Source organism: Rhineura floridana, chromosome 15, assembly GCF_030035675.1.
Source record: "Rhineura floridana isolate rRhiFlo1 chromosome 15, rRhiFlo1.hap2, whole genome shotgun sequence".
Lineage (NCBI taxonomy): Eukaryota > Metazoa > Chordata > Lepidosauria > Squamata > Rhineuridae > Rhineura > Rhineura floridana.
The window spans coordinates 35,043,271-35,068,794 of record NC_084494.1 but is presented as its reverse complement, the minus strand read 5'-3'; the positions used below and the strand labels follow the sequence as shown (position 1 = coordinate 35,068,794).

General features: G+C 46.8%; 1 protein-coding gene across 2 annotated transcripts in view; it reads left to right on the top strand.

The window, feature by feature from the left end:
* Window positions 1–25,524, top strand: part of NOVA2 (NOVA alternative splicing regulator 2) — a 61,007-nt gene that overhangs the window by 28,516 nt on the left and 6,967 nt on the right. For both annotated transcript variants that reach the window (XM_061596786.1, XM_061596785.1), the window contains exons 3-4: window positions 5,578–5,721; window positions 17,824–17,990. In XM_061596786.1, the coding sequence (XP_061452770.1) occupies window positions 5,578–5,721; window positions 17,824–17,990 (311 nt within the window). The remainder of the gene's footprint in view (window positions 1–5,577; window positions 5,722–17,823; window positions 17,991–25,524) is intronic.

The following is a 25,524-nucleotide window of genomic DNA, read 5'->3' as shown; positions in this document are numbered from 1 at the left end:
GCCTAGACTGTAACTTACCAGATTCTGTCCGTTGCTTGGTGCCGACAAGACAGAGGCTTTAGACGCCATTCAGAGTGGTAGAGATGAAGACAGCCAGGAGAAGACCCCTCATAGCTGATCATGTGCACCATGGCATGTGATGCCATGTCTGTGACCAGTCCATAGCACGGGAGCTGTAACTGGAGTTGGAGCAGCAGATTTCAGGAGCTCAATAGGGAGCTGTTAGCCCCGCAAAAGTCCGGATGAAACTGAGATCTCACTGCCAGCCAGTGACGTCCGGTGGCTCCATGTCAGTGGGGCAGTGGAATCCATTCTTCTTTCAGCACTCTGGATAGCTTCTTGAAAATTTGGACTTAAACATGGAGCAGATTCCATGGTCCCACTGACACGGAGCCACCAGCCGCCACTGATGCTAGCGGTGCCTTCTCTTCCTGCTTACCTGCTGGGTTATTATCAAGTCTTCTGTCAGCCAAATGAACTCCTACAGCAATGGAGGCTGGTCCATTTGGTCCACCAGCTTCACTCTGCCCTTTTACTTCCCACCGGTCTACAAAGTGGCACTGCCTCTCAGCTTCCTCCTCCTGAGTCTCAGTGTTGCCTCAGGCCACATCCTTCACTAGCCCAGTGTCTCAGGGAACAAGGCAGGGCCTGAGATGCCGGGGGGGGGAAGGCGGTTATCAGTGGGCCTAGAGGAGACATCCACAAGATGGGGCAGCTCAGGCTGCCTTGGTACTATGGTGGGTTCCTCCAGGTTCTTAGTTGCACAGGGGGTCTCCACAGGGTCCCACAGAGAACTCTCTAGGGCAGCCTTTCCCAACCAGTGTGCCTCCAGATGTTGTTGGACCAGAACTCCCATCAGCCTCAGCCAGCATTGCCAATGGTCAGGAAGATGGGAGTTGTAGTCCAACAACATCTGGAGGCACACTGGTTGGGAAAGGCTGCTCTAGGGTCTGGGTCGGGTGGGATGCTGGCAGCAACCTTGCTGACCTCTGGGTGCAGGGCTTGGTCTGGTCACCTAGGAATGGGGTCAGATTAAGTTAAAATTACCTAAAATTCCAGAGCCTTGCTGGATCAGGCCAAAGGTCTATCTGGTGCAGCATCCCAGAGTGGCCAACAAGATATCTCCAGGGAAGCCACCCAACAGGGCTTGAGGGCAAGAGCTTTATCTTGCTCCCTAACAGGTTGTGCCCATTGACATTAAAGCCATCTAAGCCTGTGGCCATCAGCATATCTTGCAGCAACAAACTCTGAATATTCTGCAGTGTGAGGGATTCGTCTGTCTTGAATCTCCTGCTTCTCACTTTCACTGAAGGACCCTGAGTATGAGATACAGAGGGAAATAGTCTCTCTCCATGCCATGACTAATTTTATAAACCTTCCACAGGGATGGGGAACCTCAGGCCCAAGGGCTTGCTGTCTGGCCCTCAGAACTCTCCCCAGCCCATGCCCCTCACTGGTCTTGCTTTGCACCCCAAACAGTTTTGCTTGGCTAGAATGAACCCTTGAACTCTGATAATGCCTCTTGCTTGTTTGGATGGAGAATAGAGAGGGGTGTGGGAGTGCGTGTAGCCTGCTGTACAAAAGCAATATCTACAGTTGCCACTTCACCCACATTTTCACTCGGGCCCCACTCACTACAGGCACGTGGCCCTCGGAAGGCTGCCCAGAAGGGAATGTGGCCCTTGGACTGAAAAAGTTTCCCCACCCTGCTGTGTCATATCTGCCATTTGTTGTCCTTTCTCCAACTAAAAGGGGTGACTTTTTTTAATGAGGTAGCTGCAGATGTGGACCAGCGCTTGGATGGGAGATGGCCTGGGAACCCCCCTGTGCATTGCCTTGAGCTCCATGATGAATGAGATGCAGGGTATAAATATCACGAATAAAAGAGCGTGCAGTTCCTTGGGGAAAATCTTCTGTGCAAACCCCATTTAAATTAACAAGAACTTCAGAAGAGCATAATAAGGGGTAAAGAAAAGGGGTGGAAAGGAGAGATAAATATGGAAAAGAAAATGCAGAGAAAGAGAAAGACGTGTGTGTGGAGTCCTCCTCATTCCCTTCCATGCCCCCTCATGTGTACATTTCCTCCAAGATGGATCTAATGCACACACATGCTCACTTCCGTATTTCCCTGTGAGTTTAGCACATGAAGCTGCCTCTCATTTTAAAAAAGGAAAGGGTGAAAAAGGGTCTACCTTTTTCACTGGGGATGCTGAGGACTGAACTTGGGACCTTCTGCATACAAAGCAGGTGCTCCACCACTGAGCTATGGTTCTTCCTCAGGTGCTGAATTGTGGGCCCCATGAGGGTAGAAGAGCCAGAGGCACCCGGAGCTAGCCCACGGGGTCCACCGTCCACCAGCTTTGCATGAGCTTTGTTGAGCCCACTTAACCTTGACAGGGCTTGCACAGGAGAACTCCCCGGTAATTTGTCTGTCCCATGGTAATTGGAGTTGGTGTCATTTGGAATTTCCACATCAAAATTGTGGTCTAGAGGCACCTGCTGCTGCCACAGAGGGGTGGGGGTGTAGGTAGGTGTGAAATTGTTATATGTGCATGCACGTGCATGCCTTTGTACATGCATGGATTGCCAGACGGAAGGCTGTCTGTCTGTCTGGGCCCTTCTGTTATGGCATTCTTTAAAAAGGGGGGCGAGGGGGGAGAGAGAGATCTGTTTTCAACAAGAGAGGGCTTTGATTTAGTACAGCAGGGGATCTTTGCAATCTGGACACAGCAGCGGGTCCAGATCGCATATCACAAGGTTTCTCACCAGCCCTGGCATTCACATCTTCCTCAGCATGGGACTGAAAGCAGAAGTAGGTCAGGTCTGTGTCTCGGCTAAGCTCCGTGCAGAAAAGCAGCACAGCCCCTCCGCCAGGGCCAGATAAAAATAGGTGCTCCCATCTGAGAATGAGGGGGTTGCTTATTATAGCCAGGTATAAAAGTTTAGTTGTTTTCATATTGTCAGATTGCCAACCATTGCCACTCTATTCAGACGTATGGGGAACTTCAAACTGAATCTGAAACTTGAATGCCTGGTCAAAATGGGTCCAGGGTTTTTGGAGTGTGTGTGTGTTGTAATCATTATTTTTAAATAAATAATAAGAATTTAAGGACTTGCCTTAAATGGACCACTGGTCTAAAGTATGTATCCAGCTTCCAAAAGAGGATAGTCAGGTGCCTCTGGAAGCAGACAAGAAAGAAAGCTGTGCTGCCTGTGGCTGATGGGAGTTGTAGTCCAAAACATCTGGAGGGTGCCAGTCTGGTGGAGGCTGCCCTGTGGTTTGTTGCCAGGGATTTGGTTCTCTCAGCTCTGCTGCCCCTCTACATGGAGGATCCACTGTGCTGTGTGTGTTTCAAGACAGAACAATTTGCCCAGACTGTATCTAAACATTATAGAGTCCCACAGGAGATATTCAGGCTACCGAATGAGTGCAAAATTCAGTCCAAAAATAAAATTTCCAGTAGAGCAATTGAGGCTGCTAGGTGAGCGCAAACACTTATCAAATCCTCTCAGTTGAGAAATGGAGTCTCATATAAAGAACTGTAGCCACGTGGTATTTTGAGTTTCTTTTTTTTTTTTAAACAAACTCATTTTAAGTAAATGTGGCTAGCAGGAAGAGCTTATAGCAGCATTTATTAAATTGTAGTGTGTCCAGTCTGCCCCAGACCTGCACCTCAAGAGCAGCTACTTCCCTGTGAAAAAGCTACTTGAAATAGTTGCAGGAACATGAACACTTCCTTGTCATGTTGAACGTGCACAGATATGCATAGATGCATGGCACTGTGAGAAAACACGGGGCCAGAACTAGGAGACCTCGAAGACTCCATAATGGACAGCAGAGAAAGGACAAGGAAGAGGCCTGGGGCTCATTGTGAGAGGCCCGTGGCCCGATGTGGCAACTCCCAGAGGAACACAAGGGCAGAAAATGGGTGGTGGTGGTTGTAGTGCCTTCAGCAGCATGCAGAAGTCAGGCCCCTGTCACGAGGGGCTTCCAATCTAAAAAAAAAATGAACAGAGAGGGTAGCAACAGAGGGAGGGAAGGAAGATGGAAGCAAAAATAAATTCAGCTGTGTACCTTTTCTTAGGCTGTGTATGCACCATACATTTAAAGCACATGACTTCCCCTAAAGGATGCTGGGAACTGTAGTTTGTTAAGAGTGCTGGGAATTGTAGCTCTGTGAAGGGTAAACAGTTCCCAAGATTCATTTGGGGAAGTCATATGCTTTCAATGTGCATGGTGTGTGTACTGTACACAGCCACTATTTCAGTTGGGGACAAGGCTAAGCTAGAGGTTTGTGGAAAAGGTAAGTTTTGAAGAGGAAGAAAGGATGAAGCCACTTGTGGGAGCAGGAGACCGTCAGGATGGCTGAACATGAGGAGATAGCCAAGGTCACAGGAGAGGAGAGGAGGGCTGGGCAGGGAGAGGAGGCACAAGTCCATGGAAGGCTTGAAGCTCTCTGGGTTTGGACCCAAGCCTGTAAAGTGCTGTGGGGTTAGGGGGACAGCTTTCTGCTACTGCATTCTGCCTTTGTCAGTGGCTGTTGGGACTGTTGCTATTCTTTGTGTCTGGGGAGGAGGAACACTCCTGGATCAAGACATTTTTATTTCCTTAAATAAACAATGCAAAGAAATGTCAGCAGTTGTGCATATATTTCTATAAATGTGCCTAGTGTGCATTCTTTACTCCCTACTTTCAATATTGAAGAGATGCAATTATTTGTTTTTGCTATGACTTTTTATGGGGAAAAAACTGAGTGGCAGGTGGAGAAGAGATATTTTAAGTGACATCAAGAATGGTCTAGGAGAAGAGGCTTCAGCTCCCAACCCCTGCGGGCATATCCCTTGTGCCTTAAACAGGTACAAATCAGGGAGAAATACAACATTTTCTTTCCGCGAGGCCACGACAGGGACAAAAATGACTGGATGCTGTTTGCAGCCTTGAGAACTAGAAACTTGGCTTTTGTTGTAATCTGCAATTCTCAAGATGTTTAATTTCTCTGCATGTGACGCCCAGTTGCTCCATATATACCGAGCCCTGAAGAAAAGGAGTTGTAAAATGTTGAGAAGCTCTGAATCCTGGACTTTTTGAAGACATTGTCTGTATGATTACAGACATATCACCAGCAATCCCAATTCCTAAGCCCTAGGAACTTGACTGGGGGCAGGGGGAACAGAAGCTCAAATTAGACAGTTTGGGTGGATCAGGGGCCACTGTTGTTGTGTAGGCTGATGCACTGTTGTGGATTTGGGGAAATGCATTAGCGGTTATTTGCAAAGATGTGATCTGCCTGCAGTGATGTCCTATCCAGTAATAGCTGTTGGAAAAGTTCACCTTTGCTGACTTCCATCTGTATTGTCCTGCCACTTTTTGAGCCTTTTACGTTGCCACGCTGAAAGCCAATCCAGGCTGAATTCTATGCAAGCCACCCTGTCCGTTGTGATGATTTGGTGCATCTAGAAGTTGGCACAGGCTGTCTTTTTCCAAGTCTTACCATGACTAGAGATGGTTGTGGCTTTCATTTGGCCTGGGATTTGGATGATGCTTCATGAGATCTCTTTCTCTTCTCTCCCTTGCAGAGGATGGCGAGTACTTCCTTAAGGTCCTGATCCCTAGCTATGCTGCTGGATCCATCATCGGCAAAGGAGGCCAAACAATTGTCCAGTTGCAGAAAGAAACTGGAGCCACCATCAAGCTCTCAAAGTCCAAGGACTTTTACCCAGGTGAGTGTGGGCAGTTGGGAGGAGCAACGTTTTCACAACAAAAGTGATAAGGGGAAAGGGAGATGACCTTGCACATTTGCCAGATCTGGCAGGTATGAGGCATCCCTTTTCCCTGGAGACCTGGTGACACCAGAGACTGAAGAGGTAGTTCATATGTGCCTGTATGTTGCTTCTGCACTGACAGCTGAGTGTGTAAGTTTACTCCCTTGAAGAGTGTTGAGTCTGGCTGCCTTCAGCATATACGCATGTGCTTGACTGTCACTTGAGGATGCGGTCATCAAGCAAAGAACATGCATGTGTGAACCAAGCATTGGAGGGGGGGGTTGAGAGAGAGGAATTGTGGTTTTTTGTTTTTTGTTTTTGTCGAGATGCCATTAAGGCCTGTCTGACTGGGCTGGCTTCTGGAGATCCAGGTGAAGCCTATATAGAGCTGGGCGTGGAGTTGTAAGATTTGTGCAGTTAGACTCTCTCTCTCTCTCTCTCTCTCTCTCTCTCTCTCTCTCTCTCTCTCTCTGTGTGTGTGTGTGTGTGAGAGAGAGAGAGAGAGAGACAGAGAGAGAGAGAGAGACAGAGAGAGAGAGAGAGAGAACACAATGCAGTCTGGCTCCTGTAAGCTACTCTGGAACCCTTTTTGGCTGAGGAGTGGGGTACAAATACAATAAATAAATCCAGTTTGAAAGAACATATGTTCTTCTCCTTTCCTCAACTCCCCACCTCCTCTTCCCCTCATGCCTTGACTATCTGTACCTGTCCTTCCCTCAAGTCTTTGCTTCTTGATCTACCAACTGCTCCAGCCTTCCCCAACCTGACACCCTCCAGATGGTTTGGACTTCAACTCCCACAGTTGTGCTGGCTGTGGCTGATGGGAGTTGTAGTCCAAAACAAATGTGGCTGATGGGAGTTGTAGTCCGAAACAAATATGGCTGATGGGAGTTGTAGGCCAAAACATCTGGAAGGTGCCAGGTTGGGGAAGGCTGGCCTACTCCATCCCCACCCCGGCTTGCAGATACACCAACCCCGAGTCCCTTAGTGCCTGTGCTTTCCTGAAGCTGTTGTCACTGGGCTTCACCACTACCCCTCTCTACTCAGCCCTTCCTGTCTTTGGGGCCCTGTGTGAGTCCCCTCCTCCCCTCTCCTAGTCAAACCCTCTCAGAAGCTGGGCTGCTTGAATTAGGATTGGTTTTCGGTGGAGACTTGTACGGTGGGCATGTAGGAAGGTAGGCAGAGCAGCCCCCAGACGGCAGGGACTCCCCTGAGGGCAGCTGAGGAGGGCTGGCATCCTACAGTTGCGAGCGGTGCCTGTCCTCTGGTCAGCCCAAGTGGCCAAGGCACCACCTGCAGAGGGCAGAGGCCTGCCTGCCCGCCTCCTGGTTCCCTGTAATCCCAGGCTGTGATTGAAGGGCAGACAAAGCCCTGACGGGACAGCCCTGGCTAAGTCGCTTTCCCTCCACATCCTCCACTCTTGATTGCCGGATTATGGGATGGGCTGGCAAATCCTCGCCAGTGCAAAATGATGATCGGGGAGGAGGGGTGAGAAAAGGCCCAACTCATGTTGCCATGGCAATGGGGGGAGCAGGTGCCTTATTTGTTTGGGCTTCCGGGGAGCCCCCCCCCCGGTCCCTTCAAGGGAAAGGAAACCCTTTGTATTTTATGGGGTTTGGCCATGGTGGAAACGCATCCGCAGTGCAGCCCTTCTGCTCTCTTGTGAGGCAGGCTGAGAGAGTCACAGTTTCTTGCTCACTGAGTGCGGTTTAGGCTGCATACTCCAAATCATGTCTTTGCACTCTGCTTGGATTAACCCCAGCACCACTACGACTCACTCAGTTCTCTGTCTGCAATGGTGCTGCAAGCTGGGAGGGATTTTGGCACACGTACTTGAAGTAGCATGGGCAACGCTTTCCCACGATGCAGTCTCACCCTGATAGGTGGGCTGGCAAGGTGGTTCCTTCCCATGCGAAAGTTTCCTAAAACTGCCTTTACTGTGCCAAGGATTAACTTGAGACAGCATTCAGCTCCAGAATTGGCTTTGAATACAAACACACGTCTTTGGAATATGTGAAGCAATGCTAGAGCTTCTGAGTACATGCAGAGTGCTTCTCTTATAGCATTGAATAACCACAGCTGGCATATCTGGGATAAGGATGCAAGCTATTAAGCCAGAGGTGCAGCAGCTATGGCCTCAGCATCCATTTTTGGAGATGAAGCTCTGAGTGCGCGTGCCTCAAAAGGGCAGTGAAAAAGCTTTCTTTCTCTCCCACCCCCCCAACTGAAAACAGCACAACAACCAAAGCTTGCAGCTCAGTCCTGTGTGCGTGTGTCAATGGGCCAGCCCAGGGGAGGGGCTGTGATGTAGGTGGAGGCAGGAAGGAAGCCAAGTGTTAAGAGGTTCCAGGTTCTGATGCATTTTTCCCCCACAGCCTCTTGGAATTTGGGGTCCAGTCCCCTGACTGCATATGTGGCTCAGTCCTCTGACTGTGTGTGTGCATGTATGTTCATTCCAGATCTGTGAAGATACAGCCAGGGCTTGCACGCATACAGAGGACAGTGAGAACAGGATTGTGGCTTTGAACATTTATTTCTGTGACTGCAGAGTTTGATTGGAGTAGGGGGGGAGGAGTGTACAAGGAAAGGAAACAGGAAATGCAGCCTGGGCTGGCCAGCTAGGGAAACAGATTCAATGGCAGGAAACACTCCTTCTGATAAGGGGGCCAGAGGAACGCAGGCTTGGACTCTGTGCTCCAGCCTTGTTGTGTGTTCATCCCTTAATCCAGATTTGGGAGCTGCTGCCTGGTGAGCAGGATAAGGGGCAGCACCCTGTTTACTGAGGGGTACAGACCCAGGAATTGGTTGCAGTTGGAAGGAGGTGGATTTGGCCACTGACTCAGGCCAGGCCCTTGGAAATATGACTGGGGATGGGGTTAGGGCTCCAAGGACTCCATTACCAAGTGAAGAGGAAGCAAGAATGGAAGAAGCCTGTCTGTGCAGTCCCTGCTGCTCCCTAGAAAAACACAGGAACAATGAGCAGGGCTGACTGATGGAAAATTCGGAGGAAACGCTGAACAGGAATTAATACTCAGGGAATGCCTGAGGGCTCCTTGTACAGACATGCTAGTAAGTTTCTAGTCCACAGAAAGATTAACAAGCTCACCTGCCCAAACATAAGGGCCAAACTACAGGTTATATTCAACACACTTTCCAAAAAGTAACTGGGCCACTTGCATGTTATTTTGAAGGAACACCAGCCAAATAGGCCCTGATATGGACCAGCTAGAGGTATTTTCTTTAGGAAACTGGAATGGACCTCAGTCTGGATTGTGACGCCAGGTAGTTGCTTTTCCTTAAAAATAAAAGTGGCCTGCTACAGCAAGCTTTTTAAATAGCATGTTTAATGTAAAGTGCAGTTTGGCTCCAAATCACGTGGGCACATCAAAAATCCAAAAAGGAGTATGGAGTTACTATGGGAAGACAGCTTTCTTCCAGTTTACAAAAGCCTGGTCACCTGGAGGCAATTCTTACTCACCATAGGTGAGGGACTATTGATAAGCCTCTCATAGATTACAGTATTGCTTTATAATAATAAGTCAGTGATGATAATTTTATATTTTGACTTTGTTTATCTCTGTGCAGTGGGCAGGACAAGGAGAGAGGACTGTGACTGAGTAAGAATTTACACACGGCTCTCCCACACCTAAACCCAGTTACCTTAACTCCTGCATCAGACTGGCTCCAGTGCCATGGCTATTCCTCCAGTCAAACAAATACATACAAATAAAACCCACTCTTCTGGCAGTGACATGGTAAATTCTGTGCTCTGTACAGTATCTAGCATCCTGTTGGCATGAAATATAAAAAAAAGAAATAGCCATCGTGTTGAGATCCAGGACTACTGTCCACACAAATTCTGGGACTTGTTTTCCCCTGTCCAGATATATGAATGCCTGCATTCCCATCAGTGCCACTGACACCACTGCCATTCATTGATTTCTCCCCAACACAGCTCTTATGCTGTTCATAACCATGTAACAAGCAACAGTTCAAGAGCTGAAGATTTCCTCAGTGCTACATTGTTGCTTTCAGGTGGCCTGTTTATTAAGCGTTCCTCCTGATTTGCTTGCAAGACCTTTGCGGGAGGGAGGGAGCTTATATGATGCCAGCTGTTTATTGAGCATTCATTACAGTTTGTTTGCAAGGAGGTTGTTATCCCACACTTTTGAGTGTGTTTTCTTCTCACTTTCCTTACTGCAAAAAGTCTTTTTTTAAAAGTGGGTTTGTTGTGCAAGAGCACCGAATCCATTTTAACTATGCAATGAGAATTTGTCGGTATGTGAATGAATCCCTTGCCAAATAGCAACACTTTGGAAGCAGCCCACCTCTATGCTGGGAGAAGGCTCAGGAACATTCTGGCTGCCACACAGCTGTCGAAGGCACAGGAGCCCCACCAGAACACAGTGGGGGGGGACACACCTCCTTCTCTTGCCCCCCTCCCCACAATTTAGCCTGGGGCTGGCAGCCATCTGAGTTCTCTGAAGGGGGCACTGAGGAGCCTTGTGTGCTTTGATTGCTTAGATCCCTGTTCTGTCTCAGAGGCTGAGAATGTGCCAGGTCTCTCCACGCCCTTTCTTATTTATCCAGTGCTGACTAACCCTGGCAGGGCCTATTCTTCCTGGGAAAGTATAGCCATTGTTAGTAATGGGGGGGGGGAGAGCATGCGGGAGGGGTGAATGGATTCTTTGGCTAACCTCTGCAGTCAGGGAGCTGTCAGGTTGTGGCCTGCTCAGTACAGCTTTGACTGCTGCGAAAATGAAACAGCTGCTCTCTCCTCTCATAAGAACATCAGAAGGGCTTTGCTGGATCAGGCCGGTGGCCCATCTAGTCCAGCATCCTGCTGTTACGGTGGCCAACCAGATGCCTATGGGAAGCCTAGCGCAAGCAAGACCTGAGCACAAGAGCACTCCAGAAATTCTCTACTGCTCTGTAGGCTTCATCACCCATGTTGTGCTAAATAAAAAAATAAATAAGAGGAGACTTGCTGGATGACCGTCCACTTGAGTATCTTCTTTCCAGCATGGCTACCGGCTGACCAGCTGAATCCAGAAAAGAGATCCCAAGGAAAGTATGAGGGTGGCAACAGCCAGCAGTAATTAATATTCTCAGCATTAATTACTCTGAGATAGACTGCCCTTGAACTTGGAGGCCCCATTTGGCTTATCACATTGCTACTGGTATTTTGAGGTGTTCTGGAATGCAGCTGTTTCTCAAGGAGGACAGTCTCATTGCCAGTGAACAGCTGCATAGCACAGTCACATAGGTAGCAAATTAAGGGGCACCACATCCAGGTGAAAGTGGAAATAGGAGTCACAAATACTGATTTAAAACTGGCACATCATTGAAAGGACTTGGGGGGGGAATCCATTATTTATTAGCCTGTATGGATGCTAAAGGATGCTGAGCCATCTTAAATGATCTTGTGCACCCCAAGGGTGGCATGTTCATCAGTGTCCCAAAAGGGGTGGAGCCAAGAGGGATAGCTGGTGGCTTTGTAACCATTGCCAAGCTTAAGGTAATGGCAGTTTGTACTTGGAAGTGTGTTTTCTGGAGATAAGGCAATGTGGATTGGATGGCTTTAAAAGAGGAGACAAATTTATGGAGGATAAGGCTACCAATGGCCCTAGCCATGATAGCTATGTTCTCCCTTCATTGTTGGAAGCAGTATGCCTCTGAATACCTGTTGCTAGAAATGACAGATGGGGAGAGTGCTGCTGTACTCAGGTTCTGCTTTTGGGCTTCCCAGAGTCATCTGGTTGGCCACTGTGAGAGAAGAGCAGTGGGCTGGATGGGCCTTTGGCCTGATCCTGCAGCCAGGCTCTTCTTCTGTTCCTAGTGGGCTGTGCTTGGGCGGTGGTGTCTGGTGACCCTTTGTGATGAAATCTCGTTGCCTATGTTTTTTATAGTTAACCTGTGTGTGTGTGTGTGTGTGTGTGTGTGTGTGTGTGTGTTATACGTTTTGAGAAAGTGGACATGGTTGTTTTGACTGCTGGTCATTTTGGTAGGTTGTGGGCCTTCATGCAGCAGCCTCCCTTTAGCTTGACTTTGATGCAAGCCATTTCTGGCTCTTCAAGACACTGGTCTTCCTTTGACTGAATCTGCTCTGTGCTTGTGGGGGACTTAACTGCCACATGTTTCATGGCAAGGGAGTGTGGGTTTCCAAGGGGAAGGCAGGGGATGCCATTGTTACAAGAACTATAGTAGTATGTTTGAGCATTTTTGAAAGTGGTCTGATCTGTGGAGTCCTGCTTTGGGGGCGGGGGAGTTATTTACTTTTTTTAATGTATATATCCCACCTTTACTCCAAGCTGCTCAGGTCAGAGCTTGGAAAAGTTACTTTTTTGAACTACAGCTCCCATCAGCCTAATCCAGTGGCGATGTTGCCTAGGGCTGATGGGAGTTGTAGTTCAAAAAAGTAACTTTTCCAAGCTCTGCTCAGGGTAGTATGTACATGGTTCCCCCCCCCCATTTTATTGTCACAACAGTCCTGTGAAGTAGGTAAAGCTGAGAGATGGTAACTGGACCCAGATCACCTAGGGAACTCTGTGGCTCATAAGTGGGGATTTGAACCTAGGTCAGCCCAATCCTAGGGAGGTATCAAATGCCCTATTCCATTAGTACAAGGATTTACACTTGTGCAACAAAACTTTACCCCCTCCCACTGGGTGCACCCTGTGCCTTCTGTAAATCTACTCCGAAAGGTTGGAGGAAACCCCAGAACAGATTTAGGGGACTTGCAGAGGGAGGGGAGCAGAAATTTCCATTGCCAAGCATAAATACATCCACTAATGAAATGAGAGACTTAGTGCAACTTTGGATGTAAGCCCTAATCCATTGCTCTAACTCCTACACCCCACTCTCTCTGAGGTGTATGTCATCAGTTTCCGTGTGTCTTTGTGGCAACAGCTGCAAAGGTGTTTGTCAAGAGTGACAGGTGGCACTATGAATCAGCGGAGGCGTTGGGTGACAAGTTTGTGGTAGGGCATGAATGTGCTGTAATACTGTGGACCAAGGCCTGCTTGTCATGTGACCAATCAAGGCAGCCCAAGAGAGCTTGTTAGCCATGGCATTGTGGCCTGCCAGGGGTTTTACAGCTCCCCCCCCCTCCAGCCAGTTTTTACAATCCCAGGGCTGTTACACATTTGTCAGGTTGTATAGCTGGTATGCCTAACTGAAGAAGGCTCTGAATTACTGGTGCACCTGTGGTAGCCTTTGCCAGTCTGGTGCCCTCCAGATGTTTTGGACTAAAACTCCCATCAGCTAATGGTAGGTCTCAAGGGAGTGTGGCTGTGCTGGCTGCAGCCGATGAGAGTTGTAGCTCAAAGAACCTGGTGGGCACCAAATTGACAAAGGCTGCTCTGTGCGATACTGTTTGTAATGGTTCCCTGCACTCTTGTTTTTTGGGGTGGTTTGCTGAGGGCTATCCTTTAAGGTGGCAGTTTGTGGTGGATGGCAGAGGTGTGCAGGTGTCTTTTATCTGACAGTGTGTGAGATGGTATTTTTTTAGTTGGCATTGTTTGTGTGGCGTGGGAAAAGGAATGTTTTCGTGCAGCTGTCAAATCCTTGTGGGATTTTTCACATTTGTTATGAAGAACTCATCTACTAAGTGCTTTATTTTGGGGGGGGGGCTGAGGTGAAGAAAAGAACCTTCAATGAATAGTGGCCCTCATTTTTAATTCTGGCTGGACAGTGACGTCTTCACCTGCCAAACTCTGGTATGGAATGTTGTGCTTATACCCCATTGTGGAGGGTGAGAGCGGGTAGGGGTCATCCCTGTCTTGGCATGGTGTTGTGGCCGCAAGGGTGAACTCTGAGCAAATCCCAGTTCAAATCTCACCTGAGCTACAAACTAAGGAAACTGGTATCACTCAGCTCCCCCTTCTGCAATATGAGGATAGCACTGATCTATTTTTCAGAGGTGTTGTGAGGGCCACTGAGAGAAAGTACAATGTAGAATACTTGAATATGCTATATATAATTGCTATTATTATGCTGGATATCGCATATCATTATCATTATTTTTCTGAATTCCTAAAATAATAGGTGGTAGAATGAAATCCCCCTCCTCCCCTGGAAACTGTGGAAGGGATGCAGTAATGGCCACCAGCTTGGATGGCTTTAAAAGAAGATTAGACAAATTCATGGAGGACAGGGCTATCAATGGCTACTAGCCGTGATGGCTGTGCTCTGCCAGCCTAGTCAGAGGCAGCATGCTTCTGAAAACCAGTTGCCGGAAGCCTCAGGAGGGGAGAGTGTTCTTGCACTCGGGTCCTGCTTGCGGGCTTCCCCCAGGCACCTAGCTGGCCACTGTGAGAACAGGATGCTGGACTAGATGGGCCACTGGCCTGATCCAGCAGGCTCTTCTTATGTTCTTATGAATGCAATCCCAGATGTGCAGGAATTGATTGCAGTTCCAGAAATGGTGAGGAGAAAGCATTCTTCATTCGCTCAGAGATACTCTTGCTCTGTAGTTACCACACGTGCCCTGGGGTTCCCCCCACCAAACAAAAAACAAAACCAAGATCCTGCAGCTGAAGCCTGGGGACCCTTTCTGGTTCAAATGCTTTTCTGTTGCACGCAGACCTTCATTGCTCAGTGCAAGCAGCTTCTCACCCCTGGTCATTGGCAGGGAGGGGGCAACGAAGACCCTTCCTCTGCATAGTGGGTGTTTTGCTCCTGCAGACAGATTTTGTGTGTTTGTGTGTTCCTGTTGCCCAGGTGATGGTCTCCTGCCCCTCCCCCACCCTCCTTTTGCAGATGAGGGGGGTGCTGGTTGCCGGGACAACAGGCCCTTGAGGCCTGCAGCCCTGCGCGATTGCGAGGTGGTGGTGGGGAGAAGGCAGCTGTGGGTTGCCATGGCAACTCTGTGGCAGAGATGTATTGTTGAGGCAGCAGCTGAGGAGAAGGCAGGGAGGAAAAACGGAAGATCCAGGAACCCAACTTTGCCCTGGGGGGGGCATGTTTGTGGGAGAATGTGAGCACTCAGTCTTCTGGTGTCCATGGTGCTGGTGCTTGCCCTACTCAGGTGGCCTAAAGCATTCCCTTTCTCCTTCCTGCAGGCGTGCACATGCAATCACACACACAAACACATACACAACTCTTCTTATACTTGCATATTCCTTGCTCACTTGTTATCCTCAGCAGATGCAATAAAATACAGGCTGTGTTTTATAAATAGCGGTCTAAAACAGGAGTCCAACCCTTGTATTTGTTTCTGCAAAATGTAGGAGCCAGCACAATTTTCTAAGAAACAGCGAAGAGGAGAGCGCTCGCTGCTGCACTTCTGCGGCAATCCAGCTGCCACTTCCCCGCCCTGATGTTTGTACAGGCATGGTGAACATCAGTGTTTGTGCATCAGTGATGCCAGGAGAGATGGAGTTTTGACAGATGCAGCTGGTTCTCTGCCTACTGAAGTTCCCTCTATGCAACTGCAGACAGTCCTGGGGCCTTGCTGGCCCCCTGTTCCTCAATGCTTGCCAGTCCCCATTGCCCTCTTGTTCCCTTTGTTTCACCAATCTATGTCCTCTTGGCTCACAACACACTCCCTGACTTGACCCTTTTGCTGTTCTGGATTGATTTCCACATTACACGTGCCGGCTTTGCCCCTACCTTTCCATGACGGATATACATAGATCAGGAAAATACATAATAAACTTGAGCAGTGATTGGAGTGGTCACTGCAGGTATATGAAATGTCTTTTAGGCATTACAGAAAACATGTTGTCATTGCCCAGTAGAAATATAAGGAGTCTGGCCAGCAGAGTGAAATGGCTGCATGTCTGGGGCACCGTCCATGAGTTTCAGTTGCTTTGTTTGTTTCCAGCTTGTATTGACAAAGACACCATAGGGGAAGTGGCAAAAAGTGGAAGGGTTGTGGTGGCTAAACGGTGGAGCACCTGCGTTGCAAGCAGAAGGTCCAGGTTCAGTCGCTGGCAGCGCCAGGCAGGGCTGGGGAAGTCTCCTGCCTGAAACTCTGGAGAACCACTGCCAGTCAGTGTCGACAGTACTGAGCTAGATGGAACAACCGTCTGACTCAGTATAAGCTTCCTAACTGGCAAGTCAGGCGGGATGCCGGTTTTTGCCCTGGCCTCCCCACCCCCAGAGGAGTGAGAGAAGAAATAATATCTAATACAGATGAAAGTAAAGCACTAACTGCAGTGCACCGAGGGATGCTGTGTGTGTGTGTGTGTGTGTGTGTGTGTGTGTGTGTGTGTGAGAGAGAGAGAGAGAGAGAGAGAGAGAGAGAGAGAGAACCTGCCCTTTGTTACGCCAGTGGGTGGGGGCAGTTTCTTTTTCCACTCTTTAAAGGAGCCACAGTTAATCTGGCCTGCTGCTATTGTCCAAGAGAACACAGCGGGGCCACTGAAAGCAGTACGTAGCCCAGCCCCATTACTGAATAGCCTCACCCTGTGCTCTGATTCTTGATCAGAATAAGGTCTGGCAAATACCATTTTTTTTAAAGTGATCATTCAGGCACTTCAGTATGATCACACCTTCTACTAGCGAATTTAGTTGGTGTGTGCCGAAAGGATTGCAGCCCAAATGGGCCACTGGGAAACCAGAGGGAAGGATCAACATGCTCAAGGGAATTTTCCAGAAGTGCAAAGATAAATAAATAAATAAATAAATAAACTTATAGGGAGCAAAAAAAATGCTTAGTGGCCACAGGGGTGGAGGGTTGGAAAGGGGAAGTGAATGAAGTGATTGAACGGAAGCATTTCCACACTGCAGTATTTTGTTGCTGGACCTTCTTGTATTATTTCTGATCATCATCATCTTATGTAAACCGCTTGCTGAGGTCGACTGGAAAAGCAGTATGTATGTATGTAAGTAAGTACGGAAAGAAAGAAAGGAAGAAAGGGGTGTGCGTACACACACACACACCCCCCACCTTGCATTTTAGGAGGAAATGCCAGTGCTAAAAGCACAGCACATTTACAGTCTTTCCTCATGCCAGGTCTGGGTGCCTGCTACCCTTTTCTCTTACCTGGTAGTGCCTTTGTTCTCGTGTGAAGGGGAGAGTCCATAGAACCCTGGTTAAGCACATGCAGAAGGTTCCAGGTTCAGTCTCTGGCAATTTCCAAGTAAGGTAGGATCTCAGGGTGGAGTATGTGGTAGGATAAGCCCTTCTTGCCTGAGAGCCACTGCCCATCAGAGGAGACAGTCTTGGCTTAGATGGACAATTTGTCTGAACTGGTATTAGGCAGTATCTACCTGTAGTGGCTGGTGGCCCCATGTGAGTGCAGCAGTGAAATCTGCTTTGTGTTTTAGTCCAGATGTTCAAGGAGCTGTCCAAGGTGCTTGAGCACCATAGCCAGCTCCTTGAAAGTTCAGACCAAAACCCAGAGTGGATTCCGCTGCCCCGCTGACATGGGGCCACCAGCCGCCACAACTTTCTCCTGTTCTGAACTTGCTCCCAGTCTTTTGTACCAAAGTGTCTTCCTCCTTGTCCTTGAGTGCTTGTCTGTCTTCTTCCCCTCACCAGAAATCTCTCTTCCCTTTCCCTTCCTCCTTTAACTCTTTGTATCCTTGTTCCCTGCCAGCTTCTCCTGAGGGGAGGGATGGAGGAGAAATTCAGTTCATTTTGCATTTCAAGCAGAGTCTTGCACCTATCTGAACTTTGTGATACGGTTCTCCAATCAAACAACCTTTAGAAGAATGCATCTGTTAGGGGGAAAGGTGCATGCAAATAAATACCTTAGTGAAAATAACATACTAACATGCATTCTTTTAGGAGAAATTGCTTGCAAAAATGTTTACATTAGTCAAAACTGCAGACAAAAATGTGTTTATTAGGAGAAATTCACACTAAAATACTGAAGAATTTTCATGAGGATTTTGGTGGGTTTTTTTTTTAAATTGCAAATTGCTACAGAAATGTGGAGAACTGAATTTAAGATTGAAAATATGAGAAATTGAGAGAAGCAAAACTGGCAGATCCTTCCATCCCTAGCTGAGGGAGACCAAACCCTCGCAACAAACCTCTCCTGTGGTGCCATCTGTCTGTAGCCCCTGCAGCTCCATTTTAAACACGCTCAACTGTTTTGCCCAATGCAGGGACGACGGAGCGTGTGTGTCTCGTTCAAGGCACAGCAGAAGCCCTTAACGCTGTTCACAACTTCATCGCTGAGAAGGTCCGAGAGATCCCCCAGTCTGTAGTGAAGCCGGAATCAGTCAATATCCTGCAGCCCCAGACAACCATGAATCCTGACCGAGCCAAGCAGGTAAGTGGCCTCAGGAGCAAATTGTTTCTTACTTAGAGGACTTGGGGCTACTTGAGGGAACTTGAGGGCCCCTTAAAGAAAACCTCTGCTGGATCGGACCAAAGGTCAGTCTATCGGGGGGGGGGAACCTTAGGCCTGGGTGGGGACCAATGCAGACCCTGCTTATCTGGCCCTTGTAACTTCTCCCCAGGCTCCACTCCTCACTGGCCCTGTGTTGCACCCTGAGGGGTTGTTGGTGCTTTTTTTGCTTGGCTGGAATGTGCCCTTGAACTCTGGTGGTGCCTTTTGCCTGTCTGGATGGAGGGAAGAGAGAGGGGTGTGAGTGTGTGTAGACACAAGCGTACAGTACAAAGGTTATTTCTTCACCCACCTTCATTCCTCAGTCCGCTTTTGCCTCTGCTCCTGCCCTGCCCACCGCTGTGATATGACCCTCAAGGTCATCCGAAAGGGAGTGCAGCCCTTGGGCTGAAAAGCATCCCCCTCCCTGGTCTTTTCCAACATCATAGAATCATAGAACAGTAGAGTTGGAAGGGGCCTACAAGGCCATCGAGTCCAGCCCCCTGCTCACTCCAGGAATCCAACTTGAAGCATCCCCAACAGGCCGCTATCCAGCTGCCTCTTGAATGCCTCTAGTGTTGGAGCCCACCACCTGCCTAGGTAATAAGTTCCATTGTCATACCGCTCTAACAGTTAGGACATCCTATATTTGATAGAGGCAAGCAGGATGCTTCTAGGGAAATGCACAAGAAGAACATGAAGGAAACAGACCTCCCTCTGATATTTGTCCCCAGCACCTGGTATTTAGAGTGGTAGAATGCTTCCGATTACGGAGGTTCCATTGAGCCAACATAGCTAATAGCCCTTGATAGAACCTAAACTTCATGAGTGTTTGATACTTGCTCTTTGGATAATGATAAAAAAAAATCAGAGGGGGTCAAACAATAATAAAAGGCTTTCTGCCTGAGCCCTTGGGAAGTCTGAAGTGACATTTAGAAGGAGGTCCAAATTTGCTAAATTTCTCAAAATCCAAAATTTTGACATGACAGTTGGTCATTTTAAAATTTGGATTCCAATTTCCCATTTTGAGAGATACTGCTTTAAAACATCACTTCTTAATTCTGGTTGAATTTAAAAAAATGTAAGGCAGTTGGATTTCAGCCTTGAATTTTAGCAAGTATTATTTGCCTTTGCAAAATTGCCTGAACAAATAAGATTAAAACCATTAAAAATTTAAAAGCAAAACAGACATAAAAATATTTTTTAAACAATTGTATTTTTAAAAAAAACATTAACAAATGCTGACTAGTGTGAATGAATGAGTTTATTGCAGTCATAGACCAACATAAATATATGTATCATTAAAAGGAGAACAAACATTTTCAGTAAAAACAGCACAGGACAATCAAAGTCTCATTAAAACCGGGTCTACGTCAGCAGATTAACCATCAACTTAACAGAGTTATTCTGCAATGGATAGCGGCGGAACAAAAACTAGCTATCTTAGCTGATATCTGGGGGGACTGGTCGGATAATAGAAAATCAACATAAAAAGCCTCATTTTTACCAGGGATGTTTTGTAAGATTGGAATAATTAGCTGGGATCTAAGGTTGTGGTAGAATAAACAGTGTGTAACACATGTTCCACCAATTCTACTGCCCCGACACCACATGGACAGACCCTCTCGTCATAAAGAATTCTTTTGTATCTGCCCTCCAGGAGTGCCGAGGGTAGGATGTTAAACCTGGCCAGTGTGAACGCTTTTTGAAATTTAGGAACAGTCAGAGTCGCTAGATAGTGGGCGGTACAAATGGCCTTGCATTAAATCTAGATTTTGTAACCAACATCAGATGGCCTTGGAAATCAATATTGAGAATTCATTGGAGAATATTCTCTTTAGCTTTTACATAACGCAGATTGAGAATCATGGGAGTGGAGAACCCTAAGCTTAGTAGTTTAGCATTCATCGACTCTTTCCATTTAGACTGGAAAGCATCTGATAGGGTGTATGGGGCCAGACCCACTGGAGCAAACATCATCTTTAACCATGATTTAATTCTGCACATCCAGATACGGGATTCTATTGTGGGGAGCCCAACCTCTAGGCATAGAATATGGTTGGGGACACAGCATGGGACAGCAAGTAAGGATCATAGAAATTTGTTTTGAACTGTTTCAAAGGGGGCATACTTATTGTAGGCACAGACTTGTGCACCATACAGCAGCTGTGGGATGACTTTTGCCACAAAAACCTGTATAGTTGCCGGAAGATATTGGCCCCCTTTATTGTAATAGAAGGAGAGAAGTGCCTTCGTACTTCTTTGAGCATTGGCAATGGCAGCCTTTACTTGGAGTCGCCATGCTCCCGTTGAATGGAAGGTCATCCCTAAATATCTAAAAGAGGCTACCTGATCAATTGAGTGCTCATTTATCTGCCAGCAATGCTTTGGCCTCTTGTTAGAAAAGACTAAGACTTTCGACATCATAATTGACTAGTGTGCAGGAAGACTAGGCCTATATTTTTTCCCAACAGAGCCTTTCTTGTTACAAGGGAAGGCTGGGGAAAAAAGAGGAGGGAGGGGGAGGTCTTTCCCCCACTCAAGGTTGTTGTGTGTGGAAGAGGCCAGACTGCAGGTTTTCATTGCCACTCGATTGTGCTGTTGCCATGGCACTGCAAAGGAAAGGCAGTTTTGGACTGGAAGCTAAAGACAAGGGTTGTGGCAGACCCACCTTGGAACATGGGTCAGGGTGGTATATATGGAAGAGGGGGTTTGTTTGGCAGATAGGATATGGGGCAATGAGCCAGGAGTCCCCTCACCTTGACCGCTGGAAAGAGGTACCCTTTCTTTTCTTGGGAAGCTGTGAGGAAATTCTGCAGAAATGCTCACATCTGACGCTGCCTTAGACGAAGTCAGACTGTTTGTTCATCTCACCCAGCAAATAGAGTTGAAACTAGAAGACTGCTGAATTTATTTGCTTATTTTACATCAAATATTTACGCCCTGTCCTTTAAGAAGATTCTCAGGATGGCTAAGAAACAAAACACACAGTTTAAAATCCTCACCAAAGAGTTGAATAGGCACATAATACGCACACAGTTGGATTTCAGAAAAGAAAAGGATTGAAAGCCTTTGCTGGAACTGGAGGGCCTTTGGCTCAGGGGAGGAGCACAGGCTTCGTATGCAGAAGGCTACAGGTTCAATCCCAGGCAGCATCTCCAAGGAGGGCTGGGCAAGTCCCCTGTGAAACCCTGGAGAGCGGCTGCCAGTCAGAGGAGACAACACTGAAATGGATGGACAGCTGTAGGTTGATACAGTATAAGTCTGCTTCCTAGGTTCCTATGAGAGGTCGGGGTCATGGATGGGAAAGAACAAGTTATGAGGCATTTGTCCAAATGACTAGCCTAAAGGACATCACAGTGAGGTTAGCATGTATTTTATGAGAGACTAATTTTAGCGCCAAAGTAACTAGAAATGAGACACAAATTGGGGCAGGTCACTCAAAGTGCTTACAAGTTAAACCAGGTGGTGAGGGCAGATGTCCTTCCTGAGGCAGAAGGGGATGCTCCTGTGTGCAGGGGTCCACATCACTGCAGCCAATCCTGGGTTAGTGGCTGCCACGACACTGCCCCTCCCCTAATATGTGGGGGTCTTGTGCCTGATTTTTTATTATTATTTATTAATTTATGTTCCACTTAATTGCCGAAGTGCCTTCTAAGCGGTTTACAAGTAGAAAAAACTATTACTAATCAGTGCCATCAACATGTTGAAATAAACATCCACAATTAAACAAGCCCATTGAAACAGCACAGCAATTAAAATAGTTAAAACAGCAATTAAAGCAATTAAAACAGGAGGTTCAGGTCAGGAGATTAGGGGAATGCTTGCCTAAACAGGTATGTCTTCAAGAGCCAGTGGAGTGCCCATACCGATGGGGCCTTTTGTATTTCAGCCAGGAGAGGACTCCACAACACTGAAGCTGCCAGTGAAAAAGCCCTCCTCTGTGTTATCACAAGCTGATCATCAGGCCATAGCAAAACTAACCGGGTTCCATTTGTTGATCTTAATGCCCTTTCCAGGCAATAGATTACAATAACTGCATGCTGTGTCTCCAAACACGGCGCTGAGATCAGAGTGGGGGATCCTTCCCATAGCCAGTGTGACGGACAAGCTGTCAAATGTCCTTTGCCCTTTTCAAGAGTGCCTCCGAAGCACAGTGACACTGTGGGGCAATCCATCATCTGCCTCCCCAGTTCCACTTGGTGGGTCTGTTCTTTTTTTCTTTCTTTTTTTTTTTGCATTCATCACATTTGCGCTCACATGGTGTTTAGAATTGTAGGCCCTGGTAATGTAGGTCTGTATCAGGTTGTTTGACCCCAGGGGTGGTCTTTGACGAACGGAGTGTCTTAGCTGTTTATTTTAATTCAGAGCTTGTTGGGTGCTCCTGTAATTCTCAGATTACAGTTTCTAAAGCTGGGATGCAGCATCCAACCAGACAACCAGCACAGAAAGATTTTCTCCAGTGTCCTGCTCTCTCCCTTCCCACTAATCCAGCACCATTGCTCTGGGTTGGACGAGGCAACAGATTCCAGGAGGTGCCTGTGACTCAGTTACATAAGACCATTTGCGTGCTCAATCTATATGGCTTTTTCCTTCTCATAGTTACATAAAGGCATTCAAGCGGGCAGGGTTGAGGAGCTCCCTACCTCTTCGTTGCAGAGCCCCTGCAGCCATCCCCGTGAGTTCCCACTCTTTCCCTCCCCCCTTTCCACCCATCATCTTCTGCTGCTGGCTTTTGACAGTTCACAGAACTGGGCAATGTCTGCTGAAATCTCTGAAGCCAGAGGAATTTCTGAGAAAGCTCACAGAAAATCTAGTCCAAACTCTCTGTCCTGAAACATGCTCCTCCACACATTTGGTATTTCCTGCCCCCCTTTATTCTGGTATAAGCTGAGTTTATTCTGCGGCATAAGCATAAAATGCAGCAACAACTACAGAAGTCATCACAATGAATCTCCCTTTCATTCTTTAAGAATTAAAAAACAAGTTTCTGGCCCTCATGGTTGTGAAAATATGTTTGGCTGGTTGGAACTGGGTGGACAGTGCCTGCAGAAATCTCAGTGGAATTACTGAAGGAAGGTCCCAAGTTCAGTCCTCAGCATGTCCAGGTGGGGCTAGGAGGATGCTACCATATCATTCCCTGTAACTTGCAGGAGCTGGCTAAAGTGTGCAAGACAGGAGAAATCATGCAAATATGCTTAACTTGCATAATGTATGCAGGTTCAAGAATTCAGCTCTCCTTGGAGCAGAAGTTTGATGTCCTCCTTCCTCTTCTTTTTCTCTTAGTCAGAGCATCCATAGCCCTGGCTGTAAGCAAAGCTGTGTGTCTGTGTATGCGCGTGCCCACCTCAGTTTCTGTCAAGGCTAGGATGGAAGGCTTGCAGCCAAAACTTAGGATCTCAAATATTCAGAAGGGCACTGGGAAACCATTAGCAATCTAGAACAGCCCTGAGTTGGGTGTTCTTGGAAGAACGTAGAGTGTTGATTGACTGTGCCCTTTCTTCATGAGCTCTTGGGTTATTGGGGTTAATGCAACAACCCTAAGCTGTCTGGCCCAACTTTCCTGAGCAGAGATGAAGGCTAGCACCTGAATGTGAGGATGGGGTTGCTCTCCATGGTGCTGAAGAGGCTCCTTCTATAGCGTTATTAGTACTAGACTAGATACACATTGTCCAGCTGGCATATAAGGTAATAGTGGGATGATTTAAAAATAAATAAATAAACAAATAAGGAGGGATGGAATTAATGGGAGGCAAACGAGTTAGGACTTGAGCCATAATGGCACCTTCTTCATATAGCTAGAAGCACGAATACAGGGCGAACGGGCCAAACGAGCCAAGTGGAAGGCACATCAAACAAATCCTCATCACAACTATCTTCCATCTGGAAACCTCTGTCCTCACTGTGGGAGGCTATGTGGATCTAGAATTGGCCTCCACAGTCACTTACGGACCCACTGTTAAAGACCTTATCTTGGAAGACAGTCTTACTCGGCCACGAGTGATCACCAATGAATGATGAATGCATTGTATTCTGAAGACACACCTCCTTACCCTGGCCTTTGACAGCTGAGATATATTTTAGGACCCACCCTATTCTTTTAATGTAAATTGTTTTACATCAATATTTAAAACCAATTTAAATATTGAATTGTTGTTGCTATATTGTTGTAACCTACCTTGGGACCTTATGGTGAAAGATGGGTAAGAAATCCTGTAAAATAAATAAATAAAAGGTAAGAACCGCACCCCACAGCAAGATAACTCCTTCGAGTCCTTTTCCAGACGCTTCCCTTATTTTTCAATAATGAATCTCTTCAACAATAAAAGAATTGGGCTTTGATCCCATTCTTAGGTGATGGAAAATAAGATTCCTAGGATTCTGATGGAATACCACCCTAATTTTCTGCATGTCTATCTCACATTTCTGGGATGTTGCAAGGGCCTCACCTCAAAGTATTATGTTACTGTCAATCACTTCCTGTTCTTGCCATGTATGTGACCCACAGCACATAGACAGCTAAGACTCGTGGCCCTCGCTCTAGATACAGAATTGAAAGGTCTCATGTGGGAGGCAGAGCCATGATGCAGATGTAGGAGTCACTCTGCCCTGACTCGTTTAAGGTGCAAGCCCTCCGTGCCAGGTATTAGTCCCCCTACCCCAAATGATAAGGTTTTTGATAGCAAAAATTCTGTGTAAACTGATTAGAGGTTTTGATAGTTAAGCAGCATACAAGTCTTAAAAATCATTACCAGAGGCAGCACCCTGATTACATTGGGATTAGGACTTTTTGATGCAGCCCTCCAATTTTCAGGGGGGTGAGTGGCGTTTCCAGAACATTTCAAATTGGGAACTTTTCTAGGTGTAGCAGATCAATTCTGATCTACCATATTTGACTTACATTAACTTTTTTTAAAAAAAGGATGCCAAGTTTAGTTTAAATATGTGAAAAGTTTTTCTAATAGCTAAAAAATGGTTGAAGTATTTGACCAGGAGGAGAAAATCAATAAAATATGCTTAATGTAGTTTAAAAGTTATATGCAAACAAATTTGAAGCCTAACTTGGAAATTATTTTATTGGAATATTTGTAAATATTTGGTAACATGAAAACTCAATACACTTCCCTTTACATTGTTTATTTTTTTAAAAAATGAAAGTACTGGAAAATAGTTAATACACTTATTTTAGCATGTCCCGAAAGCTGTGCATAAGAGATATCCATGCTTTGTAAAGAACAGCCACCTGCAGAAGGCAATCACAGCTTTGGAACTGATCAGTTTGGCTTGTATTGTGTCAGTTCATTAATAATGAATTTCTAATTAATTTTCTGAAACAATGCATTTTTAGAAAAATGTCCACAGAAAAGTCTAGTATTGGAACCTTTCCCCTCTACATCACTGTGAGATCCATTTTCTCTAAGAGAGCATTTATTCCTGTGATTTAATACTCTAGTCTAGTTTCTGTGACATTCAGCAA